The sequence below is a fragment of the Herpailurus yagouaroundi genome, unplaced genomic scaffold, assembly GCF_014898765.1.
Source record: "Herpailurus yagouaroundi ecotype Mexico unplaced genomic scaffold, PumYag 67793, whole genome shotgun sequence".
NCBI lineage: Eukaryota > Metazoa > Chordata > Mammalia > Carnivora > Felidae > Herpailurus > Herpailurus yagouaroundi.
The window spans coordinates 23,851,639-23,871,589 of record NW_024420586.1 but is presented as its reverse complement, the minus strand read 5'-3'; the positions used below and the strand labels follow the sequence as shown (position 1 = coordinate 23,871,589).

Sequence of the window (19,951 nt, the reverse complement as noted above, 5' to 3'; positions counted from 1 at the left end):
AAGCACTGTTTTCCTTCCATTGTAACCTTGTGGCAACAGACACTATTTAAATATACAAATGAAAACCTTAAACAAAAAAAAAAATGATCTGAAGCTTGTTTATTGTTGACTAGCATAAAAAAATATCCATGGTCTACTTAAAAACATGTAATGAAGTTAACACCAACTTCATTTGTTGAACTTGCTTTCAAAAGTTCCTTGTGGTAGTCAACAGACTTATCTCAACAGCTGTAACTTACAGTGCAAGCTGGCTCTGTGATTGTCTGCACCTTTCCCCTCAACTGCCACACACCCTGCACTACGCTAAAGAAACAACTGCAGAAAGGACAGTGCAACAGAGGGAAAGATCTGGCTTGAAAACCAGAACAAAGATTCTGAAATATGCTTCACTTACTCTGCTGTATCACTTTCCCCTCCTTTTCATTTATGACAGCCCCAAGGATCAGGTCAATTAACTTCTATATATCCAAAATTACTTAAGTCCATTAGGAAATAAAATTCTGAAGCATTCTGACAATCTTGTGGATTAGGTAATAAATAAAAAGCAAGTGTTTAGCTTATTAGTATTTAAGTTTCTCTAGCCAACTGATTAATCTGTCTGCAGGCAATTAGGCAAGTAACTGAAACACAAACATTAAAAATATTACTATTGGGACAGATTGAAGAGGGTCACATATCATCTGATATTCCTTCTGTCAAGAGGTAGGGTCTATTTCTCTCCCCTTCAGTTCGGGAGCTCTCTGTGACCTGCTCTAATAACATATGGTGGAAGTGGGGTGCCTGGCTGGTTCAGTCGGTACAGAGCAAGGCTCCTGATCTCAGGGTCATGAGTTCAAGCCCGCGTTGGGCATGGAGCCTACTTAAAATAAAAATCAGAATAAATTAAAAAAAAAAAAAAAAAAAACAACGGTGGAAATAATACTATGCGAGTTTCTGAGCCCAGGTCTTGAGACTAGCAGCTTCCACTTGTTATCTCTTGGAATACTCACTCTTGGAGCCCAGAGGTGCTATGTAAGAAGTCAAATTATGCTGTTGAGAGATCATGTGGAAAGGTCCTAAGACTATATGGGAATTTGGGCAGTGCAGGTCACAGCATCAACTACAGGGTTACATTGGTGAATAGTATCAGTAAGGTCCCTGCGCTCACGGAGCTTTGAGTTTGTAATGCCACTATCAAAGAGTAGCAGAGAAATGCTAGGTGCTCACCAAACTGTTTCGTTTTCCATCTAGGCACACAGCAAGACTGCACCCCCCAGCCTTCTCTGCAGTCAGGTGGGCCAAATGAGTGAGCTCTGGCCAATGGAATATAGGTGGATAAGCCACTTCAAATCCTAGCACCCCCCAAATCTACCTGTATAACCCTCCACATTGTCTTTTCTTTTCCTGCAGACTGGATTTAGAATTTTGCGGGGAAAGATGGGAGTAGAAATGGACCTAGCCAACAGAGAAGCCACTCATAAAAAAGCCTGAGTCCCTGAAGGACTGACTACATGGGGCAGAGGTGACTCACATCCCAACCTACACTGGATGGAGATAAGTGCAATACATAAAACCTTCACTGTGTTAATACGCTGAGACTTTGCGGGGGCGGGGGGGGGGGGGATGTCTGTTATAGTAAATGGCCTATCTGGACTAATACAAAGAAGAACCTGTAAAGAGTTACTTCCCAATATTTTCATGTATGTTTTAAATTAAATAACTGGAGTAGTTCCCCTTTGTCTGTGGTTTCCCTTTCCACGGTTTCAGTTACCCACAGTCAACCGTGGTCTGGAGGCATATGATCCTCCTTCTGATGTATCATCAGAAGGTCAATAGTAGCCTAATGCTATGTCACGATGCCCATGTCATTCACCTCATTTCATCTCATCAAGTAGGCATTTTATCATCTCACATCATCACGAGAAGGGTGAGATATTTTGAGAGAAGACAGCACATTCACATAACTTGTATTATAGTATGTTGTTGTAATTGTTACATTTTATTAGTTATCTTAATCGTTTACTGTACCTAGTTTAGAAATTAAACTTTATCGTAGGTGTGTATGTATAGGAAAAAACATAGCATACACAGGGTTTGGCACTATCCAGTTTCAGGCAACCAGTAGGGGTCTTGGAATGTATCCCCAGTGAATGGGGGGTGGGGGACTACTGTATTGTATTGCGTTAGATTCATTCTTAAATTTCTCTAACAAATTTATGTTTTAGAATATTTTCTCTAGAGAAGTGAGATTTCTACCAGTAGAAAATAAAGTCACTAACTGATTAGGTTTTCATTTTACTAAACCAACATGGACGAGCTGATCCAAAATAACGGATTAGAAGAGTTTTGCTTTTACATTCTGATATTACTTATATCCTATTGTGAACTGCTAGAGTCTTTATTAAAAACCTTTAGCATAGAATTAAGGAATGTCATCATACTCTTGATGCACACTGATTTACGATTTTTTAAATTTTGGAAGGTGGGAAGAATGTTTACAATTAAACAATTAACATTTCTTCTTTATATGAAAGTAATACATGATCACTGAAGATACTGGTTTTCAGTTTAAAAGCAATCATTCTAAGGTCTAATTATAAAGCATTTACATTTGTTTAGATTTGGCAGTTATATTAGAGGAAAACACTTTTATTTGTGGCTTTTGAGAGTAAAGCTACTATCTTCTTTTTTTAAAGTAGGCTCCATGCCCAGTGTGGCACCCAACGCAGGGTTCGAACTCACGACCCTGTGATCAAGACCTGAGCCGAGATCAAGAGTTGGGACACAAGCGACTGGGCCATCCAGGTGCCCCATAAAGCTACCATCTTTTAATTAAAAAACTGTTCAAATATTCTCTCAATTGTGTAAATAACTCAACTGTTACCACGCACCTCCTTAACTGGTAGGAGGTTTGTAATCTATGAAAACAACAATACTGAAGACATATAAAAAGAAACACTAACGCAAAAAGTTAGAAAATTAGCCAATAAAAAGGAACACAAATACTGTTCTGTCTTACAGTGTGGGGGAAAAAAGTAACATAGTTGGACAGAGTGAAGTATAAATAGAGAAATCAGCATCTCAAGTCAAAGTAGGAAAACATTTTTTAAAGTCACCTTGGTAGATTTGTGAAAGAAGGGATTTGTAAAAATAGGACTAGGATTACTTGGCAATTTAAGAATTGTGTTTTCTTCCACAGCAGCATGGCACTGAGGCGGGGGGGGGGGGGGCGGGGGCTCGCGCCTATCACTTTCTAAAAGGAGGCTGGCTCAACAAATGAGCAGGGACACGTGGACGTCCACATGTGACAGAATGAAGCTGGGCCTTAACACTCCACAACATACACAAAAGTTAACTCAAATGGATCGAAGATGCAAGTGTAGGAGATGAAACTATAAGATTCTTGGGAGAAAACAGGTGCAAAACTTCAAAATCTTGGTTTAGGCAATGATTCCTTAGATATGACACCAAAAGGGGAAGCAACCAAAGCAAAAAACAAACTAAACTTCATCAAAACTAAAAACTTTTGTGCTTCAAAGGACACTACCAAGAAAGTGAAAAGACAACTCATAGAATGAGAGAAATTATTTGTAAATCATGTGTCTGATAAGAGACTTATATCCAGAATATGTAAGGAACTTTTAGAACTCAGTAACAAAACAAACAGCCCAATTTTTAAAATGGAGAAAAGATCTGAATAATTTCTCCAAAGAAAAAATATATACGAGGTATGTATGAATGTAGTATATAAAAATGGGACATTCCAAAACCGCTGGTCACCAATGGGTCAACAGGGGACTCTGTTGCCTTGTTCACCAACGGGTCAGATTTTTAGCAGCTGAGGGCATCTATTCCAAAGTGAATGTGATGAAACATAAAGAAGTAAAGACGAGGTGACTCACTTTGGCTGTCTGAACAGCAGTGTTTCATAGGAAGAGAAAAAAAAAATCACACAAAGGCTTCTTTTTGTAATAAAGTAGAAAAGCTCTCTTTCAAAAAGAATATACACATGGCTAATAAGCACAAGAAGAAAAGATGCTCAACATCATTAGCCATTAGGCAAATGCAACTTAACACTATGGAGAGATCTGCTTTATATCCACCAGGATGGCTATAATCAAAACGACAGGCAATAACAAGTGTTGGTAAAGACACGGAGAAAATGAAACCCTCATATATTGCTGGTAGGAACAGAAGATACAGATGCTCTGGAAAACAGTTTGACAGTTCCTCAACATGTTAAAGACACAGTTACCACAGGACTCAGTAATTCTACTCCTAGGTACATGCCCACGAGAAATGAAAACTAAGTCCACTCAAAAACTTGTACAAGAATGCTCACAGCAGCATTATTTATAATAGTTAAAACATGGAAACAATCCAAACATCCATCGACTGATGAACAAACTAACAAATATGGTATATCCATACAATGGAATATTATTTGGCCATAATAAGTTAACGAAATACTGATACATACTACTACTACGTGGATAAACCTTGAAAATGTTATGCTGCATTAAAGAAGTCAGACTCAGAGGCTACACACTGTATGATTCCATTTATATGAAATGTCCAGAAAAGGCAAATCCATCGAGACAGAAAGTAGGTTAGTGGTTGTTATAGACTGAACTGTGTTCTCCCAAAATTTTAATGTTGAAGCTCTAACTCCCAGTGTGACTATAGTTGAAGATGGGGCCTATCAAGAGATAACAAAGGTTAAGTGAAGTCATAAAGTGGAGACCTAATCTTGATAGGGTTTGTGGGTCTTTATAAGAAGAAAAAGAGATGCCAGATCTTGACTTCTCTTTCTGTCTCTCCCCCACCCTCTGTGCACAGAGAGGAAAGGCCACGTGAGAATCTTAAAAAAAAAAAAAAAAAAGGCAAGCTGCACATTTATAAAAATACATGATGGTCATGTGACAAACCTGAAACTAGACTTGACTGAAGAACTTAGTGAAATCCCCCTACCTCCCAATTTCCTATTTAAAACATTTTTAAAGTTTATTTATTTTGAGAGAGAGAGAGAGAGCGAGAGAGAGCGAGAGCGCGCGCAAGCGAGACAGAGCGAGCGCCAGCATGAGAGGGCTAGGGGCAGAGAAAGAGGGAGAAAGATTTCCAAGCAGACTCCTTGCTGACACAGCACAGAGCCCAATGCGGGGCTTGAACTCATGAACCATTACATCATGACCTGAACTGAAAGAGTCAGGTGCTTAACTGACTGAGCCACCCAGGTACCCACCCACCCCAATTTCCTAGTTTGATCTATTAAAGTTTACTTGTTAGTTGTAGGTTTCCTTCCAATAAACTCTTTCCATCAAGTGCTTGAGAAAGTGAAAAAAATCTCTTCACTTTTAGTATAGGAAATACAAGTGGTTAAAAGAGAAGGTTTATTATTAGCCCTTCCTACTTACTGTTATTCCCTGATCTTCTTTGTTTTTATGCCCTTCCCTTCCTAACGTCATCTTTGCTTTTCTTACTTGTAATGTATTTTGGTTCTTCATTAATTTTCTTTCCTAACATCCACTCATTTTCCTCTTTGTTTTTGTCCTAGTCTCCTCACATCAATAAGTGTGCGTTGAAAACCTCCTATTTGACAACAGGAGCTCTGCTTTTAGGTAGCTTATAGTCACATCTTGTTGTCTTTCTTTTCTCTTCTCATCACGCATTTCTGTGCCTTCCTGTGCCCACTATCACATTTTCTTACCCATTTTTATGCTCCTCTATTTGTGATGACTGTTCATATGTATATAGGCTTCCCAGTGTTACTGCTATGGTATATGAAAATACGGACAAGAAGGACATGAAAATGTCTGACTCTTGTGTTCACTCATGATGCTGCACTGATTTTGAGGAGACAGGAGATGGCGTTGATGACGACGGAGCTAGTGAGGCTCAGGAAATGTGCTGGGCAAGACTGTGGAGCTTTCTCTCTCCATGGGTGGAGTGGCCTGAGCTCGGGCTTCTAGAAGTGATCTGACAAGTGTTTCTGGGGCATGACGAGGACCTAAAAACCTGAGGCGAGGGGCACAGAATTCAAGGATGTAACTGCTGCCCTTTAGGAACCTAACATGTGCCAGAAAAAGATAAGATGTACAATAAGGTAATTCTCATAGTGAGCAGCGGGTCCCACCAGTCCCCTTATCTGGTGCTTTTCCTTCCATTCCTTCCTTCTTTTCTGCACTCAAAACTCATACCAAGCATTTTATTTCATGCCAGCCTTTGTGCAAAGCACTGGAAAACACAAAGACCAATATGAAAAAACGGCTTCCAAACCAGTCATTACTCTTTTTTAAAAAAAATTTTTAATGTTTGTTTGTTTGTGTGAGAGAGACAGACCTCGAGAGAGAGAGATCGATTGGGAGCAGGGGAGGGGCAGAGAGAGAGGGAGACACAGAATCCGAAGCAGGCTCCGGGCACTGAGCTGTCAGCACAGAGCCCAACACAGGGTTCAAACTCACGAACCGTGAGATCATGACCTGAGCCAAAGTGGAACACATTACTGACTTAGCCACCTAGGCACCCCAGTCATCGCTCTTGAGGAGCTGAACTTACTCCTTTCTCTGGCAGAAAAGTCCTCTCCTACTTAAACTTTCTTCTCAAGTCTTTGTAAATGAAGGTTATGTGCTTATAGCCAACCCGATATTCCAGTTTCATCCCCTTTCATTTGGGTTTATGCATTTCACAGACTGTATGTTTTGGCCTTCTATTTACAGATGCTATCACGACAAGGCCCCTATTAAAATGAAGCAACTTCTAATGGGATTATGTATTAATAGGTTTCTTACAAGGTTATGTCATTAATGTTGTTTCTCTTCAAAGACTAGTAAATGCTAGTAGACTTGGAAATCCTAGTCTCTAAAACCTTATCACAAGTTCAGATCGGACTTCAAGATAGTTTAACCCTGCGAATGGGCACATATTATATCCCTAAATAAATGAGCTTGACTTTAACTACTGGCCTACCCTAGCCTCAGACCATCTGCCACTGGTGGCAGTATATGACTTTGTATTATAAACGTATCATTACCCATTCAAAGTCTCTCCCCAGCCAGCGCACAGATAACCGTAAGATCATTCATTCCTTAAGTCAAAGCAAGTACCTGACAGAAGGCTGTGGAATATTGTCTGGACTGGCTGGTACCTGGACTCCCTTTTCCCATTCTTCCTTCCATGTATCCGCAAAGAGGTAATAGCTGTCAGGGCTAATATGATGAGAATCTGGAAGTTTCATGGCACTGATGAGGTCCTTCCGGAATACCTGAGAAGACATTGTACACATCTTGAGAAGACCATCACTAGGAAACTAAAACCATTTACTGTTCTCCTTTTAAAAAGACTATCCTCACCCACTCTACACTTCAACAAGAGACACCTTTAACTTCCTAAATGGCCAGATCAACTTTTATTTGGAAAGTGTTTGAGGTACCGACAGGGAAGCCAGTTTGTTCTGAATTTAATAAAGAGTAAAGAAATTCTTCTTGGAGTGCCTGGGCAGCTCAGTCGGTTGAGTGTCCAACTCTTGATTTTGGCTCAGGTTATGATCACACCATTTGTGAGATCGAACCCCACATCGGGCTCTGCACTGACAGCATGGAGCCTGTTTGGGATTCTCTCTCTCTCCCCCTCCCCTGCTCGCTTTTTCTTTCTCTCTCTGTCTCTCAAAATAAATAAATAAACTTAAGAAAATTCTTCTTGAATTATTTCTGAGGGCTCTTTGAATTTAAATCAACAATACAGGTTACTCTAAAACTGTATAAAACAAACAACCTTTAATGCTTTCAAATTAAGCAATAAGTATCCTTTGATAACTTATAGTTATTTATTTAGCCATCACTTTATTTTTTAATTATTTACTCAGACACATAGAAAAGTTACAGAAATAGTACAGAGCTCCCCTTCATACAGTTTCTTCTAATGTTAATATCTAACATAACCAAAGTACAATTACCTAAACCAGAAAATTAATATTGCTGTAATACTATTAATTAATTAATTAATTAACCTTATTAAAATGTTACTGATTTTCCCATTAATGTTCTTCTGTTCCAGAATTCAATCCAGAATCCCACATTGCAATTAGTTGTCATGGCTCCTTAGTATTCTCCAGTATGTGAGGCCTTTTCAGTCTTTCCTGGTCTTTCAAGACCCTGACACTTTTGAAGAGTACTAGTCACGTATTTTAGAGAATATCCCCACAATTTGGATTTGAATGATGTTTTCTCATGATTAAAGCTATTCGCTTTTGGCAAGAACACCACAGAAATGATGCTGTGCCTTTCTTGTTCCATTTTATCAGCAATGTATAATGCCAATGTCCTGTCAGTGGTGATATTAAACTTGATCGCTTGGTTAATGTAGTGTCTTGCTGGTTTTCTCCACTGTTAGGTTACTGTATTTCCTTTTGTAATTTATAAATATCCTAGAGGAGATACTTTGAGATTATAAAAATATCCCATTTCTCCTCAAACTTTAGCATCCGCTGGTGGATAACTTGCCTGCAACAATTATTACTGTGGTGTTCTAATGGTGATTTTCTATGTCTCTCAGTCCTACATTTATCGATTGGAATTGCTCTGTAAGAAAGATGTCCTTTCTTCCCCCTTATTTTTCAATTGTTTAGTTCGATCATTATAGACTTGTAAATATTTCTTTATTCTTCCAGTTATAATCTAGTATTAGCGTTATTTATTTTGTTGCTCAAATTGTTTCACCTTTGATCACTAGGAGCTCTTTTGGGTTGCCTAGCATCTGTGCTCTTTCAATGCATCCCATCCTTTTTTGAGTATTTCCTTAGTTCTTTACCTTACAACATGTTCCAGGCACGTTTGTATCTTCTAACTGCTTATAAAAGCTATTGATCTTATATGTTAACTTCACTGAATTCTTTTATTGCTTGCGTTAGTCTTATCATTGATTTTCCTATGGTTTTCCAGGTATATTATCATATCATCTGCAAACAGAATTTCATATCTTCTTTACCTAGTCTTCTGTCTCTAATTGGTTTCTCTTGTTTAATGGAATTGGCAGATATTGCACTAACATTTGGAATAGTATTGGGGATAGTGGACACATCTGCCTTCTTCCTGAAATTGGGGGAAATGCATCTAGTGTTCTCTATCAACTAAGATACTAGGTTGAGGACCTAGTATATACACCTAGTGTATGGTGTATATACATTGTATATATGTTAAATTATCTTACAGTTCCTTTTTTCTTGAATGTTTTCGAAGGCCTGGGTACTGAATTTTGTTAAAGGCTTCTTCAGTGAATATGAGAATAATTATATAATTACTTTCCTTATATATTAATATACTGTATGATAATATTGTATTTCTTAATACCAAACAAATTCTGCATTTCTGGAATGAATGTTATTTGGTCATGGTATACCTTCTTACTATGGTTTTGTATTCTGTCTTCCGTTATTTACTATTTCTATATCATGAGTGATATTTATCTGAAGTTTTCTTTTTTTAATTGCCTTTGTCTTTTAGGTTTAGGTATCCATGTTATGCATGTTTCATAAAAAGAATTAGAACATTTTCCTTCTGTTAACAATGCTCTAGAATAATCTGAGAATTACTGGGACTAACTGGTCCCTATGAAACCATCTGGACTTGGTGCTTTAAAAACTTTTTTTTTTTTTTTAACGTTTACTTATTTTTGAGAGAGGGAGAGTGAGAGAGAGAGAGTGAGAGAGTGCACGCAAGTGGGAGGGGGCAGAGACAGAGGGAGGCAGAGAATCGGAAGGAGACTTCAGGCTCCGAGCTGTCAGCACAGAGCCCAACATGGGACTCAATCCCACGAACTGTGAGATCATGACCTGAGCCAAAGTTGGACGCTCAACCGACTGAGCCACCCAGGTGCCCCTGGACTTGGTGCTTTTATTGTGCAGTAGTTCCTAATAACATACTCTACTTATTCTTTGGAAATTGATCACTTTAAGCTTTCTACTTAGTCTAATGGAGTAAAGTTTGGTAATCTGTATTTTCATAAGAGTTATCTATCTTATCCAGTTTTTCAAATTTATTTCTGCAGAGGCTTGCGAAGTATAGGGAGGTCTACTTTGGACGGAAGTGTGGGATCATAAAAATGATGGTGCATATAGAAACTGTGAAAAGCAATATTAATAATTAATGGGGTAATTATGATTTTCCTATGCACTTTAAACATTTTGGTCAACATATTAGAAACTCTCTTATTATCGCTTCTCGGCCTTTTGGCTAAGATCAAGTGTAGAAACTCTCTTATTGTTGGCTATAAGTGTATATAAAAAATGAAAAATATAATATTTATTTAGTATACTGTAATTAAACAATGGCAACATTGAGAACTTAAGTTAATATTTATTTAAAGATTTATCAAGAGTGGGTGGAACAATGCTCACCTTTTTCTGATCATAAATTTAAGATATGGAACAAACATCTGAGATGGAATGTTTTCAACTAATCATTATTTTTAAAAATCTATGATTTCAGGGGCGCCTGGGTGGCTCAGTCGGTTAACCGTCTGACTTCAGCTCAGGTCATGATCTCATGGTTCGTGGGTTCGAGCTCTGCATTGGGCTGTGTTCTGACAGCACAGAGCCTGGAGCCAGTTTTGGATTCTGTATCTCTCTCTCTCTGCTCTCCCTCCCTTGCTTGTGCTCTCTCTCTCTCTCTCTCTCCCAAGAATAAATAAACATTAAAAAATTTAAAAAATCTATGATTTTGGTTTGTATTTCCCCTTTCACCCAAGAGTTGTTTAATAGGTTTTAAAGTTTCCATAGGAAAGGACCTTCCTGTTTTTGTTAGTAATTTCTGATTTTACTGCGTTGTGACCAGAATTTTTGTTTACATCATGTCTACATAATGGAAATGTTTTTCCTTGTGACTTAATATGTGATCACTCTGTAAGTGTACCACAGACATCTGAGGAGGTGTATTATCTATTATCTCTAATATCAAGGGTTTGAGTTTGATAGATATTAATCAGATGTACCTTACTGCTTAAGTTGTTTAGATCTTCTATATCCTCACTTATTTTTTTGTTCACTTAATCTGAGACTGAGAGAAGTGTATGAAAGCCCCCTATGGTTGGTGTGTTTCCACCTACGTCTCCTTGACTCTTCTATAGTTTTTGCTCCAGAAAGGTGGTTGCTGGATTATTCAGTGCACAAATACTCTGAAGTATTACATCTTCATGGTAAGTTGTAGCTTTTAACATAAAAAAGTCTTCTTTGGGGCACCTGGGTGGCTCAGTAGGTTGAGCGTCCGACTTTGGCTCAGGTCATGATCTCACGGTTCGCAAGTTCGAACCCAATGTCAGGCTCTGTGCTGACAGCTCAGAGCCTGGAACCCACTTCGGATTCTGTGTCTCCCTCTCTCTCTGCCCCTCCCCCACTCACACTCTATCTCTATCAAAAATAAACAGACTCAAAGAATGTTAAAAAGTCTTCTTTGTTTTGGGGGCTTGATTTCTACTTTGTCTACTATCAGGCTCACTCCTCCTCCTACCGTCCTCCTGGTATACCTCTGTCCATCTCTATTTTTAGCCTTTCTGAGTAGGTGTTTTAGGTATATTTTTGTATACAGCATATAGTTGCGTCTTGTTTTGTGAGCCAAAATAATATTTTTCTTTAATAGCTGTTAGGCCCATTCATATTTACTGGCATGACTCAGATGTTTGGTCTCAACTGTCATATTTGATAATTACACGTGTTATATTTCCTTGTGCATCTTTCTCTACCAGATGCGTATTCTTTGCTCTTTTAATTACAGTATTTTTTTGCATTTAAGGTTCATATTTTTATTCTATTTGTTATCTTTGTACTTAGATCTTTAAAAAAAAAATGCCCTTAGTTTCATTGTCTTTTTTAACCTTTTACTATCTGGTTTATCAGTTTTTATTGCTCTCAGTGAACTCCTCAGAGGTGAGGAGGATAGGAATGAAATGTCTACTGTGGCAGCCAAGAGGATCCCAGCACGAGCCTTAACCTTATCCCTGGCAAGGGAGCCCTAGCTGTGTGATAATTTCAAAGGACAGAGATAGAGGATGATCATGTGAGTACAGCCACAACTTGGACTCAGGGAAACAAAGAGATTCTTCATAGCTCATTTTCTGTACCCTAAGTACAATTAGGCACTGACAATATGGGAACCATGATCCATCTAAAGTTTGACGTACTGTCATCCTCTGGTTGAAAGGGTCCCTGGGTGACTAAGGGGCACAGAAATATGCTTACCAGCCTGGAAAGATAACTTAAATGGCCGTGGAAGCCTAAGCTTTGTGATTCTGCCTTCTCAACAACAGAAAAAAGCATGCCATGAGATCGTAAGCTAAGCTGGCAACGATTTCAGTGATGAAGGCCCAGTTGAGGTCTAAGCAATGAGGGAATATACTTTTACATGAAAGTATACATACCCTGGTCTATACGTCATCTACTAATTTCTAATTCTAAAAAAATTCAACCAACCACTGGCAGGCTGAAGGTAAACATGTGCAAATTTCTGGAAGGTCAAAGGAAAAAAATGCTATCAATCAAACATTTTAGCCTTTAATGCTAATAAAGGTTCTCTGAGGAGAAGCGCTGTTCAAATTCTGTGTAACGTGGAGTAGAGGCACAGAGCGTGATCTAATAAAGCAGTTAATTCTCTGTTGGTGCACTTCTGCTTAAACTGACAACATTTCAGAGTATAGGACTGAATTATCACATAATCAAATGATGCCATTTAAACGAATAAAGACTCATTCCATTTGCTACTTTACAGGGAGAACCCTGCAAACGCCTGTTGCTTTCACTTAGGGATGACTTAGAATTAATATGCTCTGAGCAAAGTAGAGAAGGAAACCAACCTTAAACTTCATGCTAGTGGCCAGGTGGCAACAAAATGACCTACCTACCAAGAATCTTAGCCAATTAAAGATAATTGGGTGCTGTGCAGGGAGAAAGCTGTCTACAAGAAAAAAAAAAAACTGGTGGTTTATTACAAAGTTCTTTGTATAAGGGGGTAAGAGAGGATCACAGACATATCCATTTAGCATGTTCTGCATAGAGCTTAGTGTTCTGCATGGCTAGGGGGAAAATCTCAATCACCATTTTCCTGAACACTGATCCATTTCTATAAATGACTAGAGAGCCTTTAATGAGCCAGTGGTTAAGGAGTGGTGACAATTTACAATTGTGCTAATAAACTACTGTCTTTGGGAGAGAGTATGCTGTGGGAAATCCTATGTTAGATCTGGAAAGAATACTAAAGCTAAGTATTTTCAACCTCCTAAAATATTTCATTGTTTTCCATGTGATACACTTTGCAAAATAAATTAACTGATTTGCAAATCATGCTTCAGACTTAATATACGTCACACCATCTAACCATATAGCTTAAGCTGTATCTTTACACTTGATGTAACTGCTTATGAACATCTGTCCTGTATAGTTTCCTAAGTAGCCTGGAAACATATTGTAGTGGGATGAGTGGTGGCCCCCCAAAAGATATGCCTACATTCTAATTTCTGGAACCTGTGAATATTACCTTATTTGGAAAAGGGATCTTTGTGGACATAAATAATTTAAGGACTCTGAGATGAAGAGGTCATCCCAGAATTTTTGGGTGGGCTCTAAATCCAATGACAAGTGTTCTTACGAGAGAAAGGCAGAGACAGATTTAAGACAGAACAGGAGGAAGCAGTGTGACCAGGGAGGCAGAGTTTGGAGTGACTCACTGATCCACAAGTCAATAAATGCTGATAGTCATCAGAACCTAGAAGTGGCAAAGGATGGAATCTCCCCTAATAGCCTGGCCAATTTTGGACTTCTGGCCTCAGAACTGTGAGACAATAAATTCCAGTTGTTTTAAGCCACCCAGTTTGTGGTGATTTGTTACAGCAGCCCCAGGAAACTAATACACATGTTTACCAAACAGAAAAAGTAACTTGAAGACTTTAGACAAAGCGATATAAAAGCAGAGGCCAGTGAAATCTGGCCCTTGTCCACGGCTTCAGAAATACCAAACCTCCAGGGAACAGACATTCTGTGAAGTCTGGAAACCTGACTGCAGGAACACCAATCAATTCATACCTATTTTCCTTAGGCAAATGAAGGCTGAATCTAATGACTATTATAATTTTCCTTTCACTTTTAGAGAAAAATAGCAGACTTATATGATAAGCCTGATTTCAATTTTATAAGCTAGTCAGATTAAATGGCATCAGACCCAAGGTTTCCAGAGAAGCATTTTTACTCAAGGCAGAGTGCAAGAGTCTGCTTTATCTTGCTGTAGAAATATCCCAAGCATGAGGCAGAACATAAAATGCCGAAGAAGGGATAGGAATGCAAGTTCAGTACTTAGGAAGATATCTGCAAAGTGATATGAAATATATTTACCAAACTGGTCTCATGAATCTGCTTTTGATAAGAAAAGGAATTTTTTTAATGAATACAAGCAAACAAAATAGCTTTAGCGTATCCTGGGTAGAGGTGTGCGTTTTATACACACACAGAGGCACACGCATATACACATATTTGTATGTACTTTCATAAAGAAACAATAAAAGGATAAATGAAAAGCTTTTTTAAAAAAATGGTTAATTCTCAGGAGGGGGGAGAAAATAGGGATGAGAAACAGACCAAAGCTGGACCTCTCTGAACGTATTTTAGGTCACAGTTGGATATCTGAACCAGGCAAATGTTTTATATAGTCAAAAATGAAATTAAAAGTCTTCAAAGAATGGAATATGGGGGTGTCTGGGTGGTTCAGTCAGTTAAGCATTCAACTTGATTTTGGCTCAGGTCACGATCTCATGGTTCATGAGACTGAGCCCCGCGTCCAGCTCTGTGCCGACTGTGCGGAGCCTGCTTGGCATTCTCGCTCTCCCTCTCAAAAAAAAAATTTTTTTTTAAAGAAATTAAGATGGGACCAGGAACAGTCTACCCAGACTGGTCTACTGGATTCACCAACTGATTTGGGACAAGTTATTTAAATTCTGGGCCTCAGTTCACTCATCTCTAAAATGGGGATAATAAAAACACCTTGTAATAAAAACACTTGTTATAAGAAGTAAATGGATGAGTTTACGTAAAGGGCTTAGCGTGGTACTGGACTCATGATAATTGCTAAACAAAGTCTAGCTGCGGCTATTATTCTATTATCATCATCACAGTCTCAGCTTTGCTTCCAAAAGCAGAAAGAAGTATGTAGCTGAGTTCTCCTATCTATCTAGTCCATAAAGGAATCATCGATGGGATAAAGGAGATGAGAGTTCACAGCTCAACTAAAACGTGCATGGTCTGGCTCCCAAAGACAGGATTCCCAAGCAAGAGGCCCATCAAAAACTTCAGAAAACACTCCATGAGCCACAAGGTAACACAGAAACTTCACAAAATACAACCTGGCGTTTGATGCTAAATGAAAGATTATGAATGAAGGAACTAGATGCTGACACTGACCTAGGTAATGAAGTTGAGAAGTTTTAGAAGTTCTTAATTGTATGCCTGTTTTATATGCACTGGTAGTTTCCCCAAAAGTGCCTGAGACAAAAAAACCTTTGTACTTACCAGATATCTGCTCATTTATGGTCAAAGAGGGGATTCACGGGCTAACATACAGCCCAGCAGCTAGGCCAAGTCTAACAGGGCATGTACATCTTGGCCTCTCGGATGCTTGCAGAAACAAAGGAGGACTCACTACGAATTCAATTAGAGTATCAATGCTTAACCTGCCACAGCCACAAAATGAAAATGTCCTTCATGGACAGCTCTGGCTTTTACTGCTCTCATTAACATCTCTCAGTGGGCAGTTTCTTAAAGCACAGCCAGTCTGAACATTTCGGTGACATTTTTTAGAGGAAAAGCCAAAAAAACATTTACTTCCTGTATGACACAAACGGGAAAACTGCCTGGTCCATGTGAATGTAGCAAAGAAACAGACCAGTTGTGATTCATTGTCACTGAAATCTGAAACTATACATAAATGACCGCAAACAGATGAGACCTCCCAACAGCGCGTGGTTAACTGTATTTAATCAAAAGGAGTTAACTGTAAGGGATTTTCTTAGAATTATACAATCTTAGGGTGAAAAAAAAGATGTGTAGGTTATCTAAAAGAATCGACCACTTGAGGCAGAGAAAACCTGGTAAAGAATCCAAGCTCGTTCTTATATGATGATGAAGTAGCCTGTACTGTTCAAGACACTGTGTCCCATGCTAGTTTTTCCAATGGAGCAAAGCTTATTCAATTTCTAAGTTGAAAACTTTGAAGACCATGTAAATAGTTCTTCACAGAAATGTTTTTTAAATAGTTTAAAATACTTCTCCGTTTTCTTATAAAGAACAAACAGGACATTTTGATGGCTTGGGGTTGACATCAACGGAAACATCAATTACCATAAAGCGAAGTGCTTTGGGGCAGCTCAGGAAGGTCTGATCACTCCCCTCGCCCACTGCCAAACAGAGGTGTATGCATCCTGGTAATGGACGCGGGGGAGCAACTGAGTCTGGGTTGGAGACCGGGGCCACTTGAACACACAAGATGACATCTGAGGTTTACTTTGCAAGTGTTTCTCCCATCCCTCACTATCCCTTTCTTGTACAGTAAGTGTGTATTTGCAAGCCTGGTAGTTTTTGTCTCCTGTGGGTCAGAAAACCAAAGAATCAAGCATGTTAGAAATACAGGCAAAGGGGTGTAAATAGGCTCTATTTGAGGGTATTGCAGTGTTCTCTGCGGAGTTAAAATACACGAGCTTTCGCTCTGTTGCTATGAAAGTCCTGGACACACAAATGAGACTCCAGAGCTACAGATGATATGCTATCAATCCTTTAAGATAGGTTGACATGTTTTATAGACCAGTCAGACTAATATATGTAAAAATATCCAGGCTTTTGAGAAAGAAGACTTTTTAATACATTCAAATTAGTCATCTGGTACAATGTGCTCTTTCTATAACAACTGGATTTTTGTTTATTTTTTATTTTTATTTTTTTAAAGTTCATTTAGTTTTTGAGAGAGAGACAGCACAAGTGGGGAAGGGGCAGAGACAGAGAGGAAGAGAGAGAGAATCCTAAGCAGGCTCCATGCTGCCAACAAAGAGCCCGATACAGGGCTTGAACTCATAAAAATGTGAGATCATGACCTGCGTCGAAACCAAGAGTCCGACACGTAACCGACTGGGCCATCCAGGCGCCCCAAAGCTGGCTTTTTAAAAACACCTTTAAGGGGCGCCTGGGTGGCGCAGTCGGTTAAGCGTCCGACTTCAGCCAGGTCACGATCTCGCGGTCCGTGCGTGAGTTCGAGCCCCGCGTTGGGCTCTGGGCTGATGGCTCGGAGCCTGGAGCCTGTTTCCGATTCTGTGTCTCCCTCTCTCTCTGCCCCTCCCCCGTTCATGCTCTGTCTCTCTCTGTCGCAAAAATAAATAAAAAAACGTTGAAAAAAAAATTAAAAAAAAAACCAAAACACCTTTAAGAGTACAGGCCCTTTTGAGAATCAGATGAAGGCTACTAACACGCACGCACGCGCGCGCGCACACACACACACACACACACACACACACACTAAAAACATACCCTTAAAAAACTGCATACAAGTTGCAGAAGTTACCAAAGAAAGCCCCCGAACCATACGTTCACACACCCGTAGGAAACTCTTCTCTAGAGGATAAACCAGGGGTGGTCATACACCAGAATCTCACTGAAGCACTAAGCATCAAAGAAAATATGTATCTATTAATGCAGCCAATTAAGCCCCAGTGAAAACAATCATTTTTACTGCATTTCAATGACAAACTCCCATTACAAACATAAGACTTCAGTCAGAAAAAAAGAAACTCCCATCCTCACAAGGAGAAAAAGGCAAGACAGGCAGCAACATTAACGATTTTTTTTGGTAAGTCCCCTAGAGAAATGAGTCACAGGACAAACGGCCAACTCAAGGAAAGATGGGTATGCCTGCAGGGAGACACAGGACAGGAGCATTTGCTTCCCTGGGGCAGAAGCCACAGCAGAAATTTAACCCAGAAATTTTGACGAACTGCTGTGAGCAAAGTGGGGACAACCAAGAGAGAATGAAGTTCCTGGGGCTATAGTCATGGGGGGTTCCAACCCTCTTGTAAGCTTTTTTCCCTAGAAACCCAACTAGGCTCTCACAGGGAGGATGGTGGGAAACCTGGAGAAAGCTCCCCCAGTGGTGCTGTCTAGGTCCCTGGTGCTCTGTGTCCTGGCTCCCTTGCTGAACAAAAAGTTTCACCTGCAGGGGAAGGATATCAGGTGATGGCACTGATGTAATTTCACTAGTGCCAGGGAGAAGGGAAAAGCATCCAACCTCAGCCTACAACGTAGGGGGCGGGGGAAAGAAGCCTTCATCTAGAGGAGGGAGAATTCTAAGGACAGAGACAGATTTCCAGAGGCTACCTGCTAGAGGCAGACAGGGGAACAGGAGGCAAGGGCAAAAAAAAAAAAAAAAAAAAAAAAAAAAGGCTCTACCCCTAAAGTATGCTTCCCCCATCTCACCCCAGAAACGGGACCACTACCCATTTCAAAGACTGAGATATAATCAGAAGGTTAGAGAACAATGTCTCTCCCCAGTACTCTACCACCATGCTTGAGCCTCCAGCGATAATAACAGTGGCTTATGCTGGGAGAGCTGCAAAAGACAGAATCTCTCGGAGGACGAGCACAGACAGAAGACTCTAATCCAAGACAAGAGACAAAAACAAAGTCACCAGAAGAATTAGAGAAGTCTCTGGTGCCCACAGCAATAACAAATTTCAAACACTCTCTTACATTGGCGCCGTCCCTAGCATCCACTGGTAATGCAGTACCCCTGACCACCACCACTCGCCCTGCTATCAGTAGAGGCAACAAGGTAGGGATTTCCACCCCCACCAGGTTGTAGGGAGACACGTGTCCCCTGTTCCAGAGAGATAACAGAACCATCTTCCTAGAGAGATAACAGAAGATAGAAGTCTAGAAATTCTGAAACTGGTGGTAGAGTCAGCACCCCACTTCCCCACTGGCCTGGTTACTATGGAGGCCTGCTAAAACAGATTTAAATAAGACTTACTGTCTGATAATGTAATACCAAACAAGTCCAGAATACAAAAGAAAATCACTCATCATACTAAGAACTAGGAATGAGAAGAGACAATCAACAGACACCAATACCGAGATGACACAGAAGCTGGAATCGTCGATGAGGAGTTTAAAGCAGCCATCATAAAAATGCTTCAGTAAGAAATTACAAACACTTTTGAAACAAACTGAAAGTTTCAGCAGAGAAATGGAGGATGTAAAGAATGACCAAATAAAAAATTTGAAATGGAATAATACAATAACTGAAATAACAACCTCATGAGAGGCTCAAAGAAGAATGGAATTAACAGAACAAAAAGAATCAGTGAACAAGAGAAATTACCCAATCTGATCAGAAGAAAGAATATATACTGAAAACAAGAGAAGAGTCTGAGGGACCTGGGGGGAAATTACAAAAGATCTTACATTCACGCAGTTGAAGACCCAAAAGAAGAGGAGAAAGCAGACAGAGCTGAAAAAAATAGATGGAGAAAAAATGGCTGAAAATTGCCTCAAACTGGCAGAAGATATAAACTTAGATTCAAGAAGGTGATCAAACTCCAAACAGGATAAACCAAAAGAAATCCATGTCCCGGCACATCATAATCCAACTTTGGGAATAAAGACAAAGAACAGTCTTGAAAGCAACTGGAAAGGAAATGACTGATTACCTGCAGGGGGCATCTATTTGAATGAGAACAGATTTCTCACCAGAAACCAGGGAGGCCACAAAGAAGCAGCACATTTTTCAAGTGCAGAAAGGAAAGTACTGTCAAACCAGAATTCTGTATCAAGTGAAAATATCTTTCAGGAATGAAGGTGAAACCAAGATATTCTCAGATTAAGGAAAACCAGGAGACGTGATCATCAGCATACTGACCCTAAAAGAATGGCTAAAGGAAGTTCTTCAAACAGAAAGGAAATGAA

The 19,951-nt window shown here is 39.5% G+C and overlaps 1 protein-coding gene and 1 pseudogene across 1 annotated transcript in view; one reads left to right on the top strand and one right to left on the bottom strand.

Annotated features, from left to right (window-relative positions):
• The window catches only part of JADE3 (jade family PHD finger 3), a 120,800-nt gene that overhangs the window by 42,608 nt on the left and 58,241 nt on the right, over window positions 1–19,951 (bottom strand). Inside the window, exon 4 of the mRNA XM_040468981.1 lies at window positions 7,083–7,240. Coding sequence (XP_040324915.1) covers window positions 7,083–7,240 — 158 coding nt within the window. The remainder of the gene's footprint in view (window positions 1–7,082; window positions 7,241–19,951) is intronic.
• On the top strand, window positions 10,186–10,292 carry LOC121026178 (uncharacterized; annotated as a pseudogene).